This window comes from Rhinatrema bivittatum, chromosome 7 (assembly GCF_901001135.1).
Source record: "Rhinatrema bivittatum chromosome 7, aRhiBiv1.1, whole genome shotgun sequence".
Lineage (NCBI taxonomy): Eukaryota > Metazoa > Chordata > Amphibia > Gymnophiona > Rhinatrematidae > Rhinatrema > Rhinatrema bivittatum.
The window spans coordinates 313,036,549-313,060,152 of record NC_042621.1 but is presented as its reverse complement, the minus strand read 5'-3'; the positions used below and the strand labels follow the sequence as shown (position 1 = coordinate 313,060,152).

At 43.9% G+C, this 23,604-nt stretch overlaps 1 protein-coding gene across 2 annotated transcripts in view; it reads right to left on the bottom strand.

The window, feature by feature from the left end:
* The window catches only part of ABRAXAS2 (abraxas 2, BRISC complex subunit), a 154,463-nt gene that overhangs the window by 55,587 nt on the left and 75,272 nt on the right, over window positions 1–23,604 (bottom strand). For both annotated transcript variants that reach the window (XM_029610611.1, XM_029610612.1), the window contains exon 4: window positions 7,663–7,729. In XM_029610611.1, coding sequence (XP_029466471.1) covers window positions 7,663–7,729 — 67 coding nt within the window. The remainder of the gene's footprint in view (window positions 1–7,662; window positions 7,730–23,604) is intronic.

Below are 23,604 nucleotides of genomic sequence, written 5' to 3'. Positions count from 1 at the left end.
GCTATTACTCTCCTCCTGCACTTTCCACCCCTTCTTCCTTTGAAGTCCCGTTCATCTGCCTATTCATTCATTTTTCCAGGTAGCTGTCATCTATCCACTACCCTATAAGCTCCCCCTTTTAATTCTTCACAGACTTCAATTACGGGCTTTCCTTCTTCCATGAGTCATCTATCCATTCCTTTATTCTTGGGGATGTTAACTTCCATACTGGCAAACTTTTTCACTCTAATGCCTTAAAGCGCCTTGCCTTAACTTTTGATTTTTAACTCTGCTCACTGGCATGGCCTCTGCTTTCACATATTCCTTCAGACTACTCCACACCTTTGCTCTTCCCCTCTCTATTATTTAATAACTTTCTCCTGCCCTTCCCTGACCCCCAACCCCCATCTCATTTAGTCACCCACCTTTAGGAACCTCTAGGTTCCTGACCCTTGCATTCTCTCCATTACCGTTTCATCTCTCTTCTCCTTTGTAAGGATCTGTTGTCAAAGCAGTTTCTTGATATATATGCAACACTCTCCTGTGCCCTTAACACTCTCACTCCAGCCCTCTCAAACTGCAATCTGTATCAAACACCATAAGAACATAAGAACTTGCCATGCTGGGTCAGACCAAGGGTCCATCAAGCCCAGCATCCTGTTTCCAACAGAGGCCAAAACCAGGCCACATGAACCTGGCAAGTACCCAAAAACTAAGAAGATCCCATGCTACTGATGCAATTAATAGCAGTGGCTATTCCCTAAGTAAACTTGATTAATAGTCGTTAATGGACTTCTCCTCCAAGAACTTATCCAAACCTTTTTTAAACCCAGCTACACTAACTGCACTAACCACATCCTCTGGCAACAAATTCCAGAGCTTTATTGTGCGTTGAGTGAAAAAGAAGCAAAGAGAAGTGTTAACAAGGACCCGAAAGCACAGAAAATACAGGACATGATATTCCAAAGGCCCATCCGACCTCATGTCGTGAATCAGGACAAGAAGCTCTGATTTTGCTAACAGTTTTAGAATTTGTGTAAAACTGAGCTTTATTTATATTCTTACAGTGTCATAATCTCTTCCTTGGTACACAGGGGCCCACCCTTAAATGCCAACTTTGGCTTCCTTCCAGATATCACTGCACTCACTCTGCAGACCGTCTGGGGCTAAAATCCTGATCCCATGTTGACGTCATACAGTTCTAATTCAAATTCATTCTCACCTCCTTCTGCTACTGCACTGGCCAAATAAACCCACTATATACATCTGACAAACAGCTTTGCCTCTAACCCCAACACACCCACCTCCCCCTCCTCAAACTGCCTCCATCTCCCACTGCTTTTCAGTCTCCGCTCAGACTATGGCTTAAAGTTCTTCTACGAAAATATTCATAAGATTAATCTTGAGGTCTCTACCAGCCCCACGTCCATCCCCCCTCCCCCAACTTCATTCCTGTCCTCTTTCCTTGGCTCCTGCCAAGAAATCATCAGGAAGGAACCTGCCCATCTTCTCTCCTTTTCCAAATGTATTGTTTATTCCTCTGACCCCATTCCCACATGGCTCTTCTATTCCATCTCCCTTGCACTCATCGTTACTATCACATTACAGTACAACCACAATCCTCTTTCTTTCAGACCAGATACAGAGCCCAATAAAGCAAAATTGCTTACCTTGTAATAGGTGTTATCCCAGGACAGCAGGATGTAGTCCTCACATATGGGTGACATCAGTAATGGAGCCCTATACGGAAAAACGTCTATCAAAGTTTCTATGAAACTTTTGACTGGCACCCAGAGTGCCTACTGAGCATGCCATGATATTCCCTGCCACAGGGGTCTCCCTTCAGTCTGTTTTGTAGCAATTAGCGTTAGCCAAAAATAAAATAATAAAACGTATCGGACCCAACTCCGCGGGGTGGCGGGTGGGTTTCGTGAGGACTACATCCTGCTGTCCTGGGATAACACCTATTACAAGGTAAGCAATTTTGCTTTATCCCAGGACAAGCAGGATGCTAGTCCTCACATATGGGTGATTAGCAAGCTAGAGGCTGAGTCATTTGGGATTGAGGAAACAGTGAAGTATTGTTGTTGAAATGAATCAGTCGAAGATCACAGCAGGTTGGATGTAGAAGGAGTTGGGATTACACTGGAAACAAGTTCTTTAAAACGGATTGTCCATAGGCTGAATCTTGTCTTCCTTCTTTGTCTAAACAATAGTGATCTGCAAAGGTGTGAAGAGAACTCCATGTTGCTGCTTTACAAATGTCCAGAATAGGTACAGAGCGAAGGTGTGCCTCTGAGGTTGACATTGCTCTGTCTGAGTGTGCTTTTACTCACCCTTGAAGAGTAAGGCCTGCTTTCTCATAACAAAACTGTATGCAATCTGCTAGCCAGTTTGACAAAGTATGTTTTCCCACTGCTTTACCTGGTTTGTTTGGATCATAAGATACAAATAGCTGAGTGGATTTCCTTTGGAGTGTAGTGCGGTTTAAATAGAAGGATAGTGCACGTTTACAGTCCAAGGTATGTAAGGCTCTTTCTCCCTGGTGAGAGTGAGGCCTTGGAAAGAATGTTGGTAAAACTATAGATTGATTCAGGTGGAATTCCGTGACTACTTTTGGAAGGAATTTAGGATGAGTACGGAGGACCACCTTGTCATGTAGGAACTTTGTAAAGGGTTCGTATGTGACAAGAGCTTGTAGTTCACCGACTCTTCTAGCTGATATAATGGCTATGAGGAATACAATTTTCCATGTAAGATATTTAAGGTCACAGGTATCTATGGGTTCGAATGGAGAACACATGAGCCTGGCTAATACTACATTTAGGTCCCATTGTATGCTTGGGGAATGCAGTGGAGGTTTAAGGTGAGTTAAACCTTTCATAAACTTACTGACGATAGGCTGTGTAGAGATAGGTGCGTCTCCCATCTTGTTATGGTAAGCTGAGATTACACTCAAATGAACTCTTACAGATGAAGTCCTAAGACCAGAGTCTGAAAGATGGTATAGGTAGTCTAGTAGTGAAGTAGTGGGGCAAGAGAAAGGATCTATAGATTTCTGAGTGCACCACAAAGTAAACCGTTTCCATTTGTAGGAATAATTCTTTCTAGTGGAAGGTTTACGTGAAGCTATAAGCACTTGAGATATAGTGGTTGGAAGGTTGAGTGGTTGTAAGATCAAGCTTTCAACATCCATGCTGTCAGGGATAGGGATTGAAGGTTGGGATGGCGCAACCGACCCTGATCCTGAGTTATGAGAGTGGGAGCTACTCCCAGACAAACTGGATCCCGGACTGAGAGGTATAGCAATGTGGGAAACGATACTTGTCGAGGGCAGTATGGGGCTATGAGTATCATGGTCCCTTTGTCCTGTTGTAGCTTCACTAGAGTTTTGGTTATGAGCGGTATCGGTGGATAAGCATATAACAGGCCTGAGTTCCAATGGCGAGCAAAGGCGTCCTTTGGTAGGTTGTTCTCCTGTTGTAACAGGGAGCAGTAATTGTTCACTTTGTAGTTCAGATGGGATGCAAAGAGATCTATTGTTGGTTGACCCCAACGTTGGAAGATCTTGGTTGCTATCGTTGGATCCAAGGACCACTCGTGTGGTTGGAACTGACGACTGAGGCGATTGGCTATTATGTTGCGGATGCCTGCTAGGTAAGTGGCCCGTAGAAGAATTGAATGTGCTAGGGCCCAGTCCCAAATCTGTGCTGCTTCTTGGCAAAGGAGGTAGGAACCTGTTCCCCCTTGTTTGTTGATGTACCACATGGCTACTGTGTTGTCCGTTTGAATCAGCACAGTCTTGTGTGAGAGGCAGTCTTTGAACGCATGTAGTGCATAACGTATAGCTCGAAGCTCTAGGAAGTTTATTTGAAAGGAGGCTTCAGCTGTTGTCCACGTCCCTTGGGTCTGGAGATGACCAATGTGTGCTCCCCAGCCTAAGGTGGATGCATCTGTAGTTAATGTTAGTTGTGGAACTGGTTTGTTGGAAGGGCAGACCTTTGAGCAAATTGTTCATTGATGTCCACCAGAGGAGAGAGGAACGCAGTTCCTGCGTTATCTGAATGCGAGTGGACAATGGTTGAATGGCTTGAATCCACTGTGATTTGATGTCCATTGCATTAGTCGCATGGTCAGTCTGGCCATGGAAGTGACATGAACTGTGGAGGCCATGTGACCGAGTAGGGTGAGGCACTGATGAGTTGTAACTTGAGATTGATTTCGGAGAGAGTGTGCCAGGAGAACGAGTGTTTGAGCACGGTCTCTTGGAAGAAAAGCTTTTGCTATGGTGGTGTTTAGATCTGCACCTATGAATTGTAACAGGTGAGATGGTGTGAAGTGGGATTTCTGGTAGTTGATGAGAAATCCCAAGGAGTGAAGCAAGTTGACTGTGAGCTTGAGGGAATTGAGAGCTCCTTCTTGAGTCTGACTTCTGATGAGCCAGTCGTCCAGATAAGGGAATACATGCACCTTTTGTTTGTGAAGATGTGCCACCACTACTGCCAGACACTTTGTGAACACTCGAGGTGCTGAGACTAGGCCAAATGGTAGCACTCGGTATTGAAAATGTTGACCTTTTACCAGAAATCGCAAGTACTGGCGATGTGGAGGAAAGATGGGAATGTGAGCTTAGGCGTCTTGAAGATCCAGAGAGCAGAGCCAGTCCTCTCTTTGAAGGAGAGGCAGCACCGTGGCTAACGACACCATCCTGAATTTTTCTTTTTTGAGAAATTTGTTGAGATTTCTGAGGTCTAGGATGGGATGAAGGCCTCCTGTTTTCTTTGGAATGAGGAGCGGGAGTAGAATCCTCTGCCCTGTTGAGGCCCGGTGACTGGCTCTATGGCCCTGGCTCTCAGAAGGGCGGATAATTCTGCTTGTAGAATTTGAGTGTTGATTCACTGTCCAAGATGAGAGTGGTGGAGTCTTTTGGTCAGTGAGAAAATCCAATCGGTAACCGTGAGCTGTTATGGAAAGTACCCATTGGTCTGTGGTTATGGAGGTCCAGGTGTGATGAAAAAAGGACAACAGACCGGTAGGAGGTCGCCACGACCTCCTACCGGTAGGTGTGGGAGTGGGTTGGTGGGTTGGCTGCTGCTCTCTGATGTTCTTTCAAAAACCTGATGTTGAGGCAGTTTGAGGAGGAGGTTGAGGCCTTGCCGGCCTTTGCCTAGCCTATGGACGCTGAGCTGGGCGAGATGGTCTTGCCCGGTTTGATGGGGGATAATAGCGGCGTTGGCAGTAGTAAGGGCGCCTTATATCCCTTCTAGGAGGTCTTCTGACCGGGGGTTGAGGCTCCTGAGGCAGTAAGAAAAGTTGCTTAAGTGTCTCAGTATGATCTTTAATAGTCGCAACCGCTTCTTTAACCTTGTCGCCAAACAAGGTATCCCCCAAACAGGGAAGGTCTGCTAGTCTTTCCTGTACCTCCGGCCGGAGATCGGATGCCTTAAGCCAGGCCCATCTACGTGCTGTTATTCCTGAAGCAGAGAGACGTGCTGCAGTTTCAAAACTGTCGTAGGTAGCTCTGACTTCATGTTTGCTTGCCTCTAGGCCTTATGCACCAGTTGATGGAATGGTTCCTGATATTGATCAGGAAGTGAGAGTACCAGGTCCTGGACTTGTTTCCAAAGATTTCTTTGGTATTGGTTCATAAAAAGTTGGTAAGATGCAATCCGAGAAACCAACATAGAACCTTGGAAAACTTTTCAGCCTAAGTTGTCCATGAATCTGTTGTCCTTCCCAGGTGGTGTGGAGGAATGAGATTTTAATCTTTTAGCCTTTTTCTGGGCCGACTCTATGACCACTGACTGGTGCGGTAACTGGGTTTTTTGAAATCCAGGTATTGGTTGGACTAAGTAGGTGGCATCTGACCTCCTATTGACCGCTGCCAGTGAACCTGGATGTTCCCATATCCGGTACATGAGCTCTTGTAATACTTCATGTACCGGCACTGCCAAAATCTCTTTGGGAGGGTCTACAAATTGTAGGACCTCTAGTGTCTTTTGTCTGGCATCCACCTCTGCATGCAACTGGAAGGGGATGGTGTCCGCCATGTCCTTCACAAAGTTTGAGAAAGATAAATCTTCCAGAGGAGACTTCCTACGGTCCTCAGGAGGAGATGGTTCAGACAGTATGTCTTCTTCTGAGGAGTACTCCATCTCTGTCAGTGCCCGTCTCTCTTGGTGATCTCAGTGGCTGTGGTGTAACCGGCACCAGCGCTGGGTCTCTGGGCATCGGTAGAAGAAGGGAGAATGAGGCTGATGAGGCCTGGGAACTCCTGAGGGTCCTGGAACAGGTTCTTCATGGATGTCTCTGGGCTTTCTCGAGAAAGCATCAAGTAGAGTGTCCAGTTTAGTCATCAGTGGTTGAAGAACCGTGAAATCTGAAGGTGGCACCGATGGGAGTCACCGGTGGAATCGGTGAAGGCATCGGGCAAGGCATCGTGGGCATCGGCTGCGGAATCGAAGGCCGTACCGGTATCGATGGATCGGAAGGCATCGGAGCTGGTGTCGATGGCGACATCGGTGTCGATGGCTGGCATGGTACCGCACCGAGAAGCGCTTGTTGCACCGCTTGATGGATGTACTCGTCAAGTTCCGCCCGCATAGCTGATGGTATCAGAGCAGCTATGGGGGGAGGCGGCGATGGTGATGGCGATACCTCCTCAGAGCCCTGAGGAGGTATGGTGCCCGGCACCGGTAGGGGATCGCCCCGGTACCGTAGGCCTCGGAGCCTCCGCGCTCGGCCAAGCTTTCTTAGCGGAGGAGGCCGCATCCTTCCATGGTTCCGTGGGTACGTGATGTGCTGGCGTCGATGCCGATGCTTCTCCTTTTGTTTTTCACTGCCGGAGGTGGACGCCTTCGACGATGGCGAGGGGGAGGGAGTAGAAGCGTCTCCGGCCTCACCTGGATGTCGCCTTTTCAGCACAACTTGCCTTATCGATCCCGATGGCGATGATTGGGCTGACGTTGAAGTTGTTGGGAGCAGTTGAATTTTGAAGAGATGCTCCATTTTCTCCATCCGGAGCTGACATCCCTTCGATGTCATTTCGGCACATAAAGGACAAGACTTTACGTCGTGTTTTTCGCCTAGGCAAAGAACACATTCTTGGTGCGGGTCCGTAATGGACATATTTCTCGCACAATTCGGGCATTTTTTAAAACCCAAAGCCATTTTCGCCGGACAGCCTTCGACGGCAATGTAGCGGAAAAAACGGTATGGAACCGACGAAAACTCAGGGAAAAAACTGAAACCGCGAAGGAACGGAAGGAAGACCCGTGCGGTGGAAAGTTTTTCCTGATCTTTTTTAAACTTTTCTAAAGTTTTGTGAGTGGTGAAATTCACCACAGGACTCCAGATTAACCGCGAGGCTAACGGCTCCGCGGAAAAAAAAAGACTGAAGGGAGACCCCTGTGGCAGGGAATATCATGGCATGCTGGGCATGCTCAGTAGGCACTCTGGTGCCAGTCAAAAGTTTCATAGAAACTTTGATAGAAGTTTTCCCGTATAGGGGCTCCATTACTGATGTCACCCATATGTGAGGACTAGCATCCTGCTTGTCCTGGGATAAGATTAGGTATACCCCACATTAATGTGTCCCTCCCCCAGGTGTTTATAGATCCCTTCTTGTCCCTCCTCTCTTGTGACACAGGAGGAAAAGCTGAACGATAAAATGGTGACACTTACTTTCCTGCGATCTTTCAGAATCCTGTCCAAACGTTCCTCATTAACTTTCCCAGCATAGTCATAAAAGCTTCAAAGAAAAAAAAAAAGGAATGAATACATTACTTAGTATCTGAAAACAGCATCACCCAATTGTGCCATTCTTCAGTGAGGCACCTCAGTGTCTTATACCCTGCTGAGCTCCCTTACCCAGCCATGTCATCCTCCTCATCACCCTATGCTGCCATCCTAAATAGATTCACCTCACTCACATCCTAGCATGCCCTACATCACTTTCCTTCTCTGCAACAGGTTTCCTCATGTAACTAGAGCATTTCATTTATGCACACAATGCTCCTTAATATGTCATAGCTACTGTATCGCCTGATCATCCCTTGCTATACCCTCCAGCTTACCAGATACTGCCATAGTCACATGCAACTCTGCCTTGTTAACCCAGCAAACTACAGCCTAACATCTCTCTGTCCTGCCAGGACTCGACACCTGATGCATCGTACTTTGTGTCAGCATAAACGGAATATTTTACCTTTCTAGTCTGCTGGCTGTCCCAGAGAATACAGATCTAGCTAAGGATCTCTCTTAACTGTCAGGCATATGAGAGTCATCGCCAGAGCAGCAAGAAAAGCCCAGCCAAAAGGCTGCCAGTCTTCTTGTCAGCTCTCTTCAGGTGATTTTGGTGGGGGGGGGGGTCTTCTCTGAGGGAGTGGCAGTAGGGCTCGGCATGGTGAGGAGGTATATTAGGAAACTGGGGGAGGAGGAAGATGGGGTATCAGCCCTCCCCAGAAGAGGGAACCTGAAATTGTTTTTTTTTTTTAATCGCTACCCAGGAGGGAGGTGCATTGAAGTAAGGTGGTGGCATATTTAGGGGGTTTTATGCATCAGATACCCATCCGGACGGAGGGAGGAGAAGGGAAAATAATTGGAGATCGCCAGCATTATCAACTTTTTTAACAAGGCAACTTATCCAGTTAGCACTGATTCCAGCGCTAACCAACCTTACTAAATCTATATGGACAAGCTAAATTTAGCCATACACTCAGCTGTACTTTTATCTGGCTGTGAGGCTGAATATCTAGCTAAATAGAATTGAGAACATTTATCTGCTTATCTAACATGCTGATACTGTAAAGTGTGTGGGAACGTTCCCAGCGTGGGCGATCCTGTATTTAAATGAGGGGTTACACTAAAAAGGAGGCACTAGGGACAATAGCGCAGACCTAGCACCTCCTTAGCGGAGGAAACTCAGAGAGGTGGCTGTCAGTGGGTTCAGAAATCAGACTCTCAGTTTTACGAGTGTCCGTTTTCTGAACCCACTGACAGACACGGGTTAGGGAAATGGTCACTCGTAAAACTGAGCATCCGATTTCTGAATCCGCTGACAGACACGGGTTAGGGAAATGGTCACTCGTAAAACTGAGCATCCGATTTCTGAACCCGCTGACAGACACGGGTTAGGGAAATGGTCACTCGTAAAACTGAGCATCCGATTTCTAAACCCGCTGACACACACGGGTTAGGGAAATGGTCACTCGTAAAACTGAGCATCCGATTTCTGAACCCTCTGAGACACGGGTTAGAGAAATGGTCACTCGTAAAACTGAGCGTCTGATTTCTGAACCCACTGACACACACGGGTTAGGGAAATGGTCACTCGTAAAACTGAGCGTCTGATTTCTGAATCCTCTGACAGACACGGGTTAGAGAAATGGTCACTCGTAAAACTGAGCGTCTGATTTCTGAACCCACTGACACACACGGGTTAGGGAAATGGTCACTCGTAAAACTGAGCGTCTGATTTCTGAATCCTCTGACAGACACGGGTTAGGGAAATGGTCACTCGTAAAACTGAGCATCCGATTTCTGAACCCTCTGACACACACGGGTTAGGGAAATGGTCACTCGTAAAACTGAGCTTCCGATTTCTGAACCCTCTGACACACGGGTTAGGGAAATGGTCACTCGTAAAACTGAGCTTCCGATTTCTGAACCCTCTGACACACACGGGTTAGGGAAATGGTCACTCGTAAAACTGAGCATCCGATTTCTGAACCCACTGACACACACGGGTTAGGGAAATGGTCACTCGTAAAACTAAGCGTCTGATTTCTGAACCCTCTGACAGACACGGGTTAGGGAAATGGTCACTCGTAAAACTGAGCATCCGATTTCTGAATCCGCTGACAGACACGGGTTAGGGAAATGGTCACTCGTAAAACTGAGCATCCGATTTCTGAATCCTCTGATAGACACGGGTTAGGGAAATGGTCACTCGTAAAACTGAGCATCCGATTTCTGAACCCTCTGACACACACGGGTTAGGGAAAAGGTCACTCGTAAAACTGAGCGTCCGATTTCTGAACCCGCTGACAGACACGGGTTAGGGAAATGGTCACTCGTAAAACTGAGCATCCGATTTCTGAACCCGCTGACACACACGGGTTAGGGAAATGGTCACTCGTAAAACTGAGCATCCGATTTCTGAACCCGCTGACAGACATGGGTTAGGGAAATGGTCACTCGTAAAACTGAGCATCCGATTTCTGAACCCTCTGACAGACACGGGTTAGGGAAATGGTCACTCGTAAAACTGAGCGTCTGTTTTCCTAACTTGACCCACCTGCACTTTTTTTTTTTTTTTAACCTTTTTGGTTCCTCGGACTTAATATCGCTAGGATACTGCAACTCCATATCCCAGATATCACTGAGACCTGGATAGGAGAAGGCAATACTGTTACTCTCACTCAGCTCTGCCCACCTGACTACAAAATTCATTACACAACCTGATCCATGGGCCGTGCAGAAGGAGTTGCTTTCATCTTTACCCGCTCCCTGCTTCTCAAACATGAGTTTTTAATTACTTTGCATATTCTCAGCTGCAGTTTTATGTCTAATTTTTTAGTCAATTTTTTATTATGTATGTTATTTTATTTTTTTTAATTTTTTATTTCTCAAATTTTCAAAATTACAATCAAGAACTCCTTGATACAGATACCTGGCCATCCATTTCATAAACATAAAGATACAATATTAAATTTAGGAAAAAACACATGAACCATATTTTTCTAAGTCCTCAAAGAAGGGGGAATTTGAATAAGAAGGTGTATCATTCATTAGAAAAACATAAGAAATAACAGACGACCTCACTAGGTTTTCCTAAATTACACTCTTAGAGCTTTTTGTTATATTACTGAGGAGTTGTAGATCCCAGATTTTGATCACTTTGTTTACTCTTATAAATGTTATCAACTGTGATGGCTGGAAAAAACAATACTTAACACTTTGGGATACTATACAACATTTACATGGGAATTTTAGTTTGTACAAAGCATCCACTTGTAACAATTTTGGTCTCAGGTTAAGGAACTCTTTCTTTCCTCCTCCTTTGAGTTTCTTTGGTAACATCTGGAAATATTCTTACTGTCAGCTGGCAAAATGTCTCCTTAATATTTCTAAAGAATAATTTCTGAACCTGCTCTTTATCCGAATTTAATAAAAAGGAAATTACCACAGTGGCTGGCTGGGCCATTTCTAAACTAGTAGATTCTAAAATTTCTGTAACATTTAATGGAGTTATAGACTGAAATTCTTGTTCCTTCTCAATTGTAATCTTCCAAGAAGGAATATAATGTACCTGAGTAAGAGGGGGAAGTGCTTGTTGTGGAATTTTAAGAAATTCTAAAACGAATGTGTTCCACATTTCTTTAGCTAATAAAGCTGGCACCTTCAGAAACTTTACCAGACTTAAATTTCTACTTCTAAGTTGGTTTTCCAGATTTTCTAGAGAGATATTGATTTTCCTTCATAATTAGCTCATTTTGATTACTTAACTTTTTCAATTCCATGGAATTATTCTCAATAGCCTGATCTCTCATTTTGTCATCAAGAATTACCTTAGTAACTTTAAGTTCCAATTTTTCTATATTTTTAACTATGGGTTTCAATTGCACGAGAACATTCTTATTTAAGACAACCAAGGTTTCCCATATAACTTCCAAAGAAAATACAGGTGGTCTCACAATTGGTATTATACCTGAATGATCCCAGCCTGAACTAACTTCCTGGGTCAACAACAAACCCTCTATCACCTTCCCCTCTGGCACACTAGCAATGCTAGATACTCCTGCATTTGGAACCAAAGTTGTTCCTAGTCCACCTTCCTGTTCGCCACTTTTTTCAAGAGGCGACAGAGTCCTTAAATGGTTCAAGTCTTATCTTTGCAGGATTCTCGGGCGGGGGAGGGGGGTCTATAATCCAGGGACGAGATCTCCCAGTCACGAAGGGCTGCCGTGCCTTCCTGCACCCCTTCAAGTGACGTTTCTCCCAGCTTTGTGGCTCCCCTTCTGATGTGGGCATCCAATGGGCCCAAAACCGGACTAGCTAATGTACTTTCAATTATAGACCTCTCTCTAGCCCTGCATTTACGGGCTGAGTGAGGCATAGCTTTTAACAGGAAAGTCCAAAAGAAACAAGAAAGTACTTAGCTGAGTTGGTCGTCTTACTTATGATTCCCCCAGGTGGAGATTGGAGAGGTAGAAAAGGCTTCCTAGATGCAAAATTGTAGATGTTAAAAACCAAAGCCGTGCACGGCTTTGGCTGCACGCTGCAGGGGGGCGACTTTAAAGCCTCCTCCAACGTCTCATGCTGGTGACGTCACTTACGGGGCATGTCCTCTGCCCACCTCGTCGGTGTTCCCGAACCTATCCGGGCCCGACTGGCCTCCGGTCTCCTCCTCAGACACTCTCACAGGTCAGTCACTCTCTCCCTTTCCTGGTCTCTTCTATGTATGTTATTTTATTTTTCCTTTACTTATTGTCTTATTTTATAAAATTAAGTTGTTTTATCCATAAACCGCATTGAACAATCCTTGGATAAAGCGCTATAGAAATGTTTTTAAATAAATAAATAGAACAAATAGGCTAATCCAGCCACCTTATACTTAAAATCCAAGGTAACAAAGGAGCAAAAATTGTCCTACCTGACAATCATCCTGACTCCCTTCTTAGACTCCTTGAATTCCAATGCAACATTGCCACTACCACCCATAAACTCTTTGTACTGGGAGACTATCACGCAGAGGCCTCCCTAAAAGTAATGCTGCCAGCTTCCAACGGAGCATTCTGGACCTCATACAACTAATCAAGGTTCCCACACACCAGCATTGCCATTCCCTGGATTGATTTTTTATACAGCAAATATCAAGTTAGACCCTTATGCAATAACAGTGTACCCTATTTCCTGGTCACACCACCACCTTAGTCTGGACCTCCATACTAATCCCACAAAGCAGCCCTCTTATTCCTACACCTAAACCTGCCTTTGTAGGCCCCTTCACTGGATCCAGACTCCGACCTTGAGACTTTGGATCCAGGGTGAAGTCTCTTAGGTTACATACTTGTTTAATTTATTAGTCAGGGTTTCTTTGTTTTAATAGCCTTGTCATAGAGTTCTCTATGATCTCTGCGCCTAATATTTGGTTGATAATGGCATGTATGATTCCAGTCATTTCTGGATGGGGTCGTTATGCAGGATTTTAAGAAAATAGAAGCAATAACACAACCATTGCTCTATTTATATTCTTTGCCTTATAATGCTGAGATGCAGACATCAGCTTTATAAACACTAGAACAATGAGGAATAGTTACTTGACATTTTAGATTGTTATAAAGTGAATATATTATGTATAATTGAATCATGGCATCATGATTTTGATAGTGTAATGGGATATGCATATTTTCAGAAGGCTTGCTGCATGAGGCAGGGAGGGTGAAGTAGTGATTATTTTTAGAAAACACTGATGGCAAAGCGGATAGTGCCTGAGCCTTTAGCACCTCTGGAAGTTTTGCTTATTAGAGTGTGCGAATGGGTGCTTTATATATATTTTTTTTTATACTTTATTAATTTTTAATTTTCATGGCATAACATGCCAAAACACAATACAGATATCTATTACATCAACAATCTCTTTTTTTCCTTCTAGAACACATTCAAAAAAGCAAGTATAAAGGTAGAAAGTACTTTCATATTATAAATCTCTAGTGATATCACTATTGCAAATTATTATTCAAAATGTACTACTTTTAATTATGGAAGGTGCTTTATTTTTTCTGTTTTCCTCCAGGGTCTATAGAAAGTGATTTAACTACATTACTTGAGCTCTTAGCTTCTCTCTCTCTTATATTTATGAATCTTATTATCGTAGGAGACTAAATTGCACCTAGATGATACTTTTGTCATATGGGTGCAGGATTTTCTTTCCGTTATGACTGCTATTACTTATGTCCAGCTTACTGAAGGGGTAACTCATAAAGCTGGGCATATTTTGGATCTTTTACTTTGTGGGGAAGGCCTAGTGAAGAGAATTTCAAGTGTTATGATTCATGTCTGATCATTTCATTTATTTTCAAGTTTTTGGTGTAATTAAACGACATACGTTGATTATTCATGCTAAGTGTGGAAGCATCCACTAACAGATTAACCAATTTAAATCACAGTTGCATGCTGAAGTGGCATTGGAGGACTGGGACAGGGTACCTTTTCAGATAAAATAAAATAAATGACATTCAAGCCTATCACATATGTACAATTAGCTTTCAACTTTGCATGAAATCAGGGCACAAGAAAGCATCAGACGAGACCCATGGTTTTACCAGGTCATTTCTGATCAAAGAAAAATATTATGCAAAGCTGAAAGATGGAGAAAACAGAAGGATAATGATTCTTACTCAACATATCATAGCCTTTTGCATGATTATCTGCTGAGCTGTGTGAAGACCAAGAGTGAGTATTACTCTGATCACATACAGTACCGGAGCGCACTGTTAACCCGTTCTGGATGCGCTAGCTTTACCCCTTATTCAGTAAGGGGTAATAGCGTATCGAAAATGTGCGTCCAACCCTCCCGAACCTAATAGCGCCCGCAACATGCAAATGCCCTATTAAGTATTCCCGCGCGATTCAGAAAGCAAAATGTGCAGTCAAGCCGTACATTTTACTTTCAGAAATTAGCGCCTACCCAAAGGTAGGCACTAATTTCTGCCGGCACCCTCCAACTTAATATCATGGAGATATTAAGTCGGAGGTCCCGAAATCTCAAACCCTTCAATTATTTGAGTGAAGATCAATTTAATGGTGGCTAAAAAGGATTGGTAAGTATAGCTTTGGGAAATCGTTGGACTTAAAAAAAAAAGTTTAGAGAAAGATGAAATAGAGGGATATTTTCTTTAGAGCTTGTGTGTGTCTGAGGTAATAAGCAAGCCAGAGATAGTTAATTCTAGTGTCTGTCTTTCCCACCCACTGAACCCTTGATTTTTAGGCAAGAGACACTTTCTCATTAAAAATCAATCAGGCTCTATTGTACCAGCCCTTATTGAAAGTTTAATCATCCCCTTGTAGGACACTAGCTGATTAATTGGTAAATTCACCTGTAAATATAAAGTACTCTAATTCAAACTCCCATAGTATCCTAAACTTAACTAGGAACTCAATAAAATTAAGATGAAGGCAGCAGTCCAGCAGCAAGAGGGGGGCTTTCCAGTCTCTTGCATTGAGTGTCACATATCTGATTTTTTACCCGCCAGTGAGAGATTGTATGTGTGCACTCGGTGCAAAGAGCTCCTGGCTCTCAGGGAACAAGTCCAATCTCTGGAGGCTAGAGTAGCAGATTTGGAGGAGCTGAGGGAGACAGATACATTGATGAGACCTTCAGGGACATAGTAGCCAAGTCCCAAATCCAGTCTGACAGCCCCAGTGCTGCCTTGGATCAGAAAGGTATCCCAGTAGAACATCACCCTGGTGTAGCAGGAAGTCATCCTGTAGGAAAGACCTGCTCTCCATGTGATGTATTGTCCTCTCGCACTGAGGACATGCCTCCCAGGGCTACTGCCCAGGAGGGAAGGGTTAGGTCAGCCATCATAGTTGGTGATTCAATTATTAGAAATGTAGATAGTAGGGTGGCTGGTGAACGCGAGGACCACCTGGTAACTTGCCTGGTGGCAGATCTCACGCGTCACCTAGATAGAATTATAAACAGTGCTGGGAAGGAGCCGGCTGTCGTGGTACATGTGGGCACCAACAACAGGAAAATGTGGGAGAGAGGTTCTGGAAGCAAAATTTAGGATTTTAGGAAGAAAGCTGAAATCCAGAACCTCCAGGGTAGCATTCTCTGAAATGCTTCCTGTTCCACGTGCAGGTCCCCAGAGTCAGGCAGAGCTCCGGAGTCTCAATGTGTGGATGAGTCAATGGTGCAGGGAATAGGGATTCAGTTTTGTAAGAAACTGGGGAAACATTTTCGAAAGAATGGACTCCACCTTAACCAGAGTGGAACCAAGCTGCTGGCACTAACTTTTAAAAAGGAGATAGAGCAGCTTTTAAACTACAACAAGGAGGAAAGCAGACAGTTGCTCAGCAGGGCATGGTTCGGAGGTAGGTATCTTCAAAGGATACTAATGATGCATTAGAATTAGGGCATCCCGACAGTGAGGTTCCAATAATAAGAAAAGCAGTCCAAGTGCCTATAATTAAAAACTCACCTGAGCTAAAAGATTCCAGTTTATCCCTGTCAACTGAAAAGCAGAATGTAAATACAAACAAACTCACTTTGAAATGTTTGAATGCTTTTGCCAGAAGTCTAAGAAGTAAGATGGGAGAATTAGAATGTATAGCAGTGAATGATGACAGACTTAATTGGCATCTCAGAGACATGGTCGAAAGAGGATAACATAGAAATGATGGCAGAAAAAGACCAAACGGCCCATCCACTCTGCCCAGCAAGCTCCTACACTTATTTTCCCATACTTATCTGTTTCACCGACCACCAAGTTCAGGGCCCTTGTTGGTGTTTGATTCGAATTTCCTGCCACCCCTTGCCATTGATGCAGAAAGTAATGTTGGAGTTGCATCAAAAGTGAAGCATAAGGCTTAATAGTTAAGGGTAGTAACCACCACATCAAGCAAGTTACCCCAATACCTGTTTACCCAGACTGCACAGATCAATGCCTTGTTGGATGTTGTCTGAATGCAAATCCTCTTTTCCACATTTCCCCCTCCCATTGAAGCAGAGAGCAATGCTGGATATGCATTCAAAGTGAAGTATCGGGCTTAATTGGTTTAGGGTAGTAACTGCCACAATAAGCAAGCTACCGCACACTTATTTGTTTACCTAGACTGTGCAGTTCAGTCCTTGTTGGATGTTGTCTGAATGCAAATCTTCTTTTCCACATTTCCCCTTGCCGTTGAAGCAGAGAGCAATGTTGGAGTTGCATTACCTATGTGAAGGCTTATTGAGTAAGGGTAGTAATCACCGGGTAGTAGCCTCCATTCCAGTAATCCACCCCATGGCTCTTCTCTTCATTCCCATCCTCTAGCCTTTATGGATCCACAGTGTTTATCCCATGCCCCTTTGAAATCCTTCACAGTTTTAGTCTTCACCACTTCCTCTGGAAAGGCATTCCAGGCATCCACCACCCTCTCTCCGTGAAGAAATACTTCCTGGCATTGGTTCTGAGTCTTCCTCACTGGAGTTTCAAATTGACCCCTAGTTCTACAGATTTTTTTTCCAACGGAAAAGGCTTGTTGACCATGGATCATTAAAACCTTTCAAGTATCTGAAAGTACTTGTTTCTTATGCGTTCCATGTAATTATTTTGCTATATATTTTGGATTTCGTTTCCTTGTTCCCTGTAGACCGATACGATGTGAAAACGGTTATCAGTATATAAAAACTATTAAATAAATTAAATTAAATATGATTCATATCACCCCTGCTCCTCCTCTTCCTCCAGGGTATACATAGTGCTATACAGAGGTACAAATTATTTCACAATGACAGAGATGGTGGCAAGGTGGCGCTTTATGTCCAGGATGGCATAGAGTGCAACAGGATAATGATCCCGCATGAGACTAAATTCACAAGCGAATCTTTATGGGTAAAAATCCCTTGTGTGTTGGGGAAGAGTATAGTGATAGGAGTACACTACTGTCCACCTGGCCAAAATGGTGAGATGGACAGTGAACTGCTAAGAGAAATTAGGAAAGTTAACCAAATTGGTAGTGCAGTAATAATGGGAGATTTCAATTATCCCAATATTGACTGGGGAAGTGAAACATCAGGGCATGCTAGAGAGATCAAGTTCCTGGATGGAATAAATGACAGTTTTATCGAGCAACTGGTTCAGGAACCAACGAGAGAGGGTGCAATTTTAGATCTAATTCTCAGTGGAGCACAGGATTGGGTGAGAAAGGTAACGGTGGTGGGGCCGCTTAGCAAGAGTGATCATAATATAATCAAATTTAAATTAATGACTAGAAGGTGGTCAGTAAGTAAATCCATGGCTCTAGAGCTAAAAAAGAAAACTTGATAAAATGAGAAAAAAAAGAAAAAACTGAAAGGTGCATCTACAAAGGTAAAATGTGTGCAACAGGTGTGGACAATGTTAAAAAATGCCATCCTAGAAGCACAGTTCAGATGTATTCCATGCATTAAGAAAGGTGGAAGGAAGGCAAAACGATTACCGGCATGGTTAAAAAGTGAAGTGAAAGAGGTTATTTTAGCCAAAAGATCTTCATTCAAAAATTGGCAGAAGGATCCACCAGAAGAAAATAGGATAAAGCATAAACGTTGGCAGGTTAAATGTAGGACATTGATAAGACAGGCTAAGAGAGAATTTGAAAAGAATTAAGCCATAAAGGCAAAAACTCACAATAAAAACTTTTAAAAATATATCTGAAACAGAAAGCCTGCGAAGGAGTCAGTTGGACCGTTGGATGATTAAGGGGTCAAAGGCACACAGAGAAGATAAGGCCATTGCAGAAAGATTAAATGATTTCTTTGCTTCGGTGTTCACTGAAGAGAATGATGGAGAGATACCCGTTCCAGAGAAGGTTTTCATGGGTGATGATTCAGATCAACTGAAGCAAATCACGGTGAACCTGGAAGATGTGGTAGACCTGATTAACAAACTGAAGAGTATTAAATCACCTGGACCGGATGGTATACACCCCAGGGTTCTGAAAGAACTAAAAAATGAAATTTCAGACCTATTTCAATTAATTTGTAACCTATCATTAAAATCATCCAATGTACCTGAAGATTGAAAGATGGCCATTGTAAACCCTATATTAAGAAAGGGATCCAGGAAACTATAGACTTGTGAGCCTGACTTCAGTGCCGGGAAAAATTGTGGAAACTGTTATAAAGAATAAAATCACAAAACATTTAGACAGACATGGTTTGTTTCAGACAGAGCCAACATGGATTTACCCGAGGGAAGTCTTGCCTCACAAATCTCCTACATTTTTTTGAAGGGATGAACAAACATGTGGACAAAGGTGTACCGGTAGATGTGGTGTATTTGGATTTTCAGAAGTCATTCGACAAATTCCTGCGTGAGAGGCTTCTAAGAAAACTAAAGAGTCATGTGATAGGAGGTGATTTCCTTTTGTGGACTGCAAGCTAGTTAAAAGACAAGAAACAGAGCAGGATTAAATGGTCAATTTTCACAGAGGAAAAAGGTAAACTGTAGAGTGCCTCATGGATCTGCACTTGGACCGGTGCTTTTTGATATATTTATAAATGATCTGGACGGGGTACTACGAGCAAGGTGATCAAATTTGTGGATGACACAAAATTATGCAGAGTAGATAAATCTGAAGCAGATTGTGATGAATTGCAGGAGGACCTTGCAAAACTGGGCTTCCAAATGGTATGTGAAATTTAACGTGGACAAGTGCAAAGAGATGCATATAGGGAAAAATAACCCTTGCTGTGGTTACATGATGTTAGGTTTTATCTTAGGATTTACCACCCACAAAAGAGATCTAGGCGTCATAGTAGATAATACATTGAAATCGTCAGTTCAGTGTGTTAGGGCAATCAGAAAAGCAAACAATGTTAGGAATTAGGGAGGGAATGGCAAATAACACAGAGGATGTCATAATGCCTCAGTATCGCTCCATGGTGAGACCACACCTTTAATAGTGTGTGCAATTCTTGTCACCACATCTCAAAAAGGATATAGCTGAACTCAAGAAAGTGCCGAGAAGGGCAACCAAATAAGGGGCATGGAACAGCTACCCTATGAGAAAGGCTAAAGAAGTTAGGGCTAAAATGTTTGGAAAAGACACGACTGAGGGGGGATACGTTAGAAGCCTACAAAATAATGAAAAAATAGGAACAAGTTAAAGTAAATTGGTTATTTACTTTTTCTCAGATAATAGAAGGATCAGAGGGCACTCCATGAACTTAACAAGTAGCTCATTTAAAACAAATCAAAGAAAATTATTTTTTACTCAGCGCATAGTTACCGTATTTTTTGCACTATAAGATGCACCTGACCATAAGACGCACCTAGGATTTAGAGGAGGAAAATATACCTGGACTGCGTTTCTAAGATGGTATTTTTAAACTATGTCCACACCTATTGTACACTTAACTTTTGCAGCTGCGCTTTTCAGTTTTTTCTATTTTCCTCATTTTATCAGTTTCCCTTTTGAAAATTTAGTGATAGAGCTGTAGATTTACATAGTCCCCCTTCCAGTCATTAGATCAAATTTGATCATGTTATGATCACTATTGCCAAGTGGCCCCACCACCGTTACCTCTCTCACCAAATCATGCATTCCACTAAGAATTAGATCTACCAAATCTACCAGAGCACCATGATCACAGTGTTTATGCATTTTGGGGTCATCTTGGGAATAGTCAAGAGTCTGTTTATTTAGTTATTCCACTAAGTCTATGATGAGAAAACTAGCAATTAACTTCTACTGAAGCCTGAGAGAGAGAATGAAGGCCACAGAGCTGTGTTTGAAATCTGATAACAACTTAGAGGGAGGGAATGCCACTGCTTTCACAAGCATTTTTCGTGTACAAGGGGAGACAGCGAGAAAGGGAGGGGAGAGCGAGCCCTGGACATGGTACGGCTGATCCTTTGAAAAATATAAGCTTTTTATATCTATGTAGCAATTGTTATGTACCATTACTTCTTCTATATGATCCGATTTTATTTGTTCTACATCCTATTGCTCAAATAAACGTACTTTCTTACCTGGAACCGTGACATACTGAATCCAAGTTTCTGTGTGGCTCTTTGTGTAGAGGATAAGCTCCCAGGTATAGTCCCATTAATTGTGTGTGGCCATTTGTGTAGGGGATAAGCTCCTGGGTTCAAATCCCCAGGTATAATCCCAGTAATTGTGTATGTTTATATGAGATAAGCCCCCCAGGTCACAGCCCCTGGGCAGGATACCAGTGTGCCTGTCTGAACCCGTAACAGAGGAGGATCTTTGCTGGGGGATCCTTCCCTTATGTATAGGCTCTGAAACTGCAGTTGTATATGCTGAGTACCTCTCATTGTTTTTTCTTCTCTCTTTTGATGTCTGCATTCCTCCATCAAAAAGAAAAAAAAACGTCCTGCTTTGCGGAAACATGGGGTTCATGAAGCCTTTCCCCAGAAAGGCATCTGGAGAATGAAGAGCTTCAAAAGCTCCAGACAGAATGGGTTGATCATTGCTTTTTCTCTTCCTTTAACTCCAGACAGAGAGGAGTGGCCATTCTGACTAATAAAAATGTTACCTTTGAGAGGGAAAAATGGTACTCGGACTCAAATGGCCGGTAGGTATCAGAGTAGTGGGCATTTTGAAGGGGATAAGAGTGGTGCTGGTCAACTTGTATGCACCTAATGTTTTTTTAGTTCTCTAATTGCTAAAGTGTCCACCTGGGAAGGGTATGCATTTGTCATGGGAGGTACTAACATGGTTGAAAATCCTTTGGTGGACTGCAACCCGGCTAAGTCTCCAAAGAAAAATCAAGCTGATCTGGGGGTTGGGTTTGTGTCACAGGAGTTGTAATTAATAGATTCCTGGTATAGGCTACACTTGGAGGATCAGGAATATACCTTTTTCTCCCATGTGCATAATGTGTATTCACATTTAGACTATATTCTTATTACTGAATTGCTTTTTAACAAACTATTGGCCAGCGAGATCTATGATGTGCTTTACTCTGAACATGCTATGCCTGAGCCTCTAGGACAGTTTCGTTGGTCTATGCCATCTCACCTATATGATAAGCAATTTGTTGCATTTTTACAGGATAGGTAGAAAGATTATGTAGAATTTAATCTAACTCCCAAAACTGATCCCATTTTATTTTGGAGTGAGGCCAAGGCTGTCATGAGAAGCCACATTACCACCTATCAAGGTCATGTACCAATCTACGTAAACAAGAACGACACTGGCATAAAAATCCCACACTAGAAATAAAAACGCTTTTTATGCTTGTTTATGATCATATAAAAAGCAAATTGTTAGTATTAGTTAGTGTGTGGGCCCTGGGCCAAGGTGAGAGATGGTACCGTCCACAGGGAGGAGCCCCGTGAGCCTCACCGTTGGGAGGTGAGGTCTCAGTGATGTCAGACGCAGTCAGTCTTTATTAAAGAGAAAGAGTGACACAACCCGCGGAGCGGGGAGGTGCCAGAGAGGAGGTCTTACAGACCCAGAGACATAGGGTCCATGGATAGGGGAATACCCTGCGAGGATACCTCCGTAAAGTAGATGATCCACAGAGCAAGGTACACTGATGATATCTTCAGTAGAGATGGTAGTGGCCCGCAGGGCGGGGTACACCAAAGAAAGTCCTCAGCTGAGTTGGTAGTGGTCCACAGAGCGGGGTATACCTGAAGAGGGTCCACAGTAGTGATGATAGTGGTCCGCAGAGCAGGGCACGCTGATGAGGTCCTTAATAGAGATAGTAATGGCCTGCGGATCAGGGTACTCATGGTGAGGTCCTCAGTAGTGATGGTAGTGGTCTGCGAAGCGGGGAACTCATGGAAAGAGTAGCGAAGGTTCCAGGGAAGCTCCAGGGAATGGGGCAGGCAGAAGTCCCAAGCGAAAGGCCCTCCGAGGAGCAGATAGCCAAGACGAGCAGAGGGCCCCCGAGGAGTGGGCACCCTAGACGTCTATGCCTGGAAGCAGGAACTGGAACGCAGGTCCTCTGAGAGAGAGGTGGATTTAGCAAGAAGGGTTCTCTTTGCCAAGTCGTCGGTAGGCAGGGCCAGCTGGCTTAAATGTCCTGGAGGGATGACATCACCCAGAGGTGACGCCCCCGAGGTTCCCGCCATGGCGGCTTTAAAACTGGCCAGTGCATGCGCCTAAGGACATCTGACAGCAAGATAGTGGTCAGCAGCATCCGTGCCACCCCAGGAGGCCTGGGAGTGGTAGGCATGCCATCGGCAGCTGGCGGAGGCTGCCAGGCTACCCCACGGAGTCAGGGAAGTATAGAAAGAGGTGAGCAAGAGTGGTCGCAGCAGTCTGCGACCGACGGGCGTAACAGTACCCTCCCTTCTTAGGAGACAACAATACAGAATTAGATGCCAAATGTACGATCTGGATTCTTTATTGGACAGAGACAAATATCTTTAGACAAGCCCGACTCAGGCCGAGTTTCGCCCTCTTACAATGGGGCTGCGTCAGGGGCTCAGCTTTATCATTTTGAGATTTCTGAGTGTCCGGGTCAGAAAAAACAATTGTGCATCAATTAGTCTCTGGCAAAATTGTGTTATCCTGTGCCGCAGTGTTATTTAAAAAAACAACACTCCGGATCACGTGATGCTGTGAAGAGGGAAGTCGCACAGGCTCTCTTCTCGGCGCCCCCCGCCCGCTATCTGGCTCCATCTGCCCCACACGAGCATTCTAACTGCCCCATCTGATTATCTTGGCTGCCTAGGCACAGTAGGGACTGTTTCTTTTTCTTTTCCATGGCGTCCCGCCAGGCAAAAAAGGACAGAGACAAAGACAAAGACAAAGATCGAGTGCGGCCTGCCGAGAGCCCGGCGGAGGGGGAGGAGCAGCCGTTGGACACCACAGCTCAGGCAAATATGGCAGATATTAAAGCGGCAATTCAAGAAATTATTAAACCAGAATTATTGCTCATCTCCACCAAATTAACAG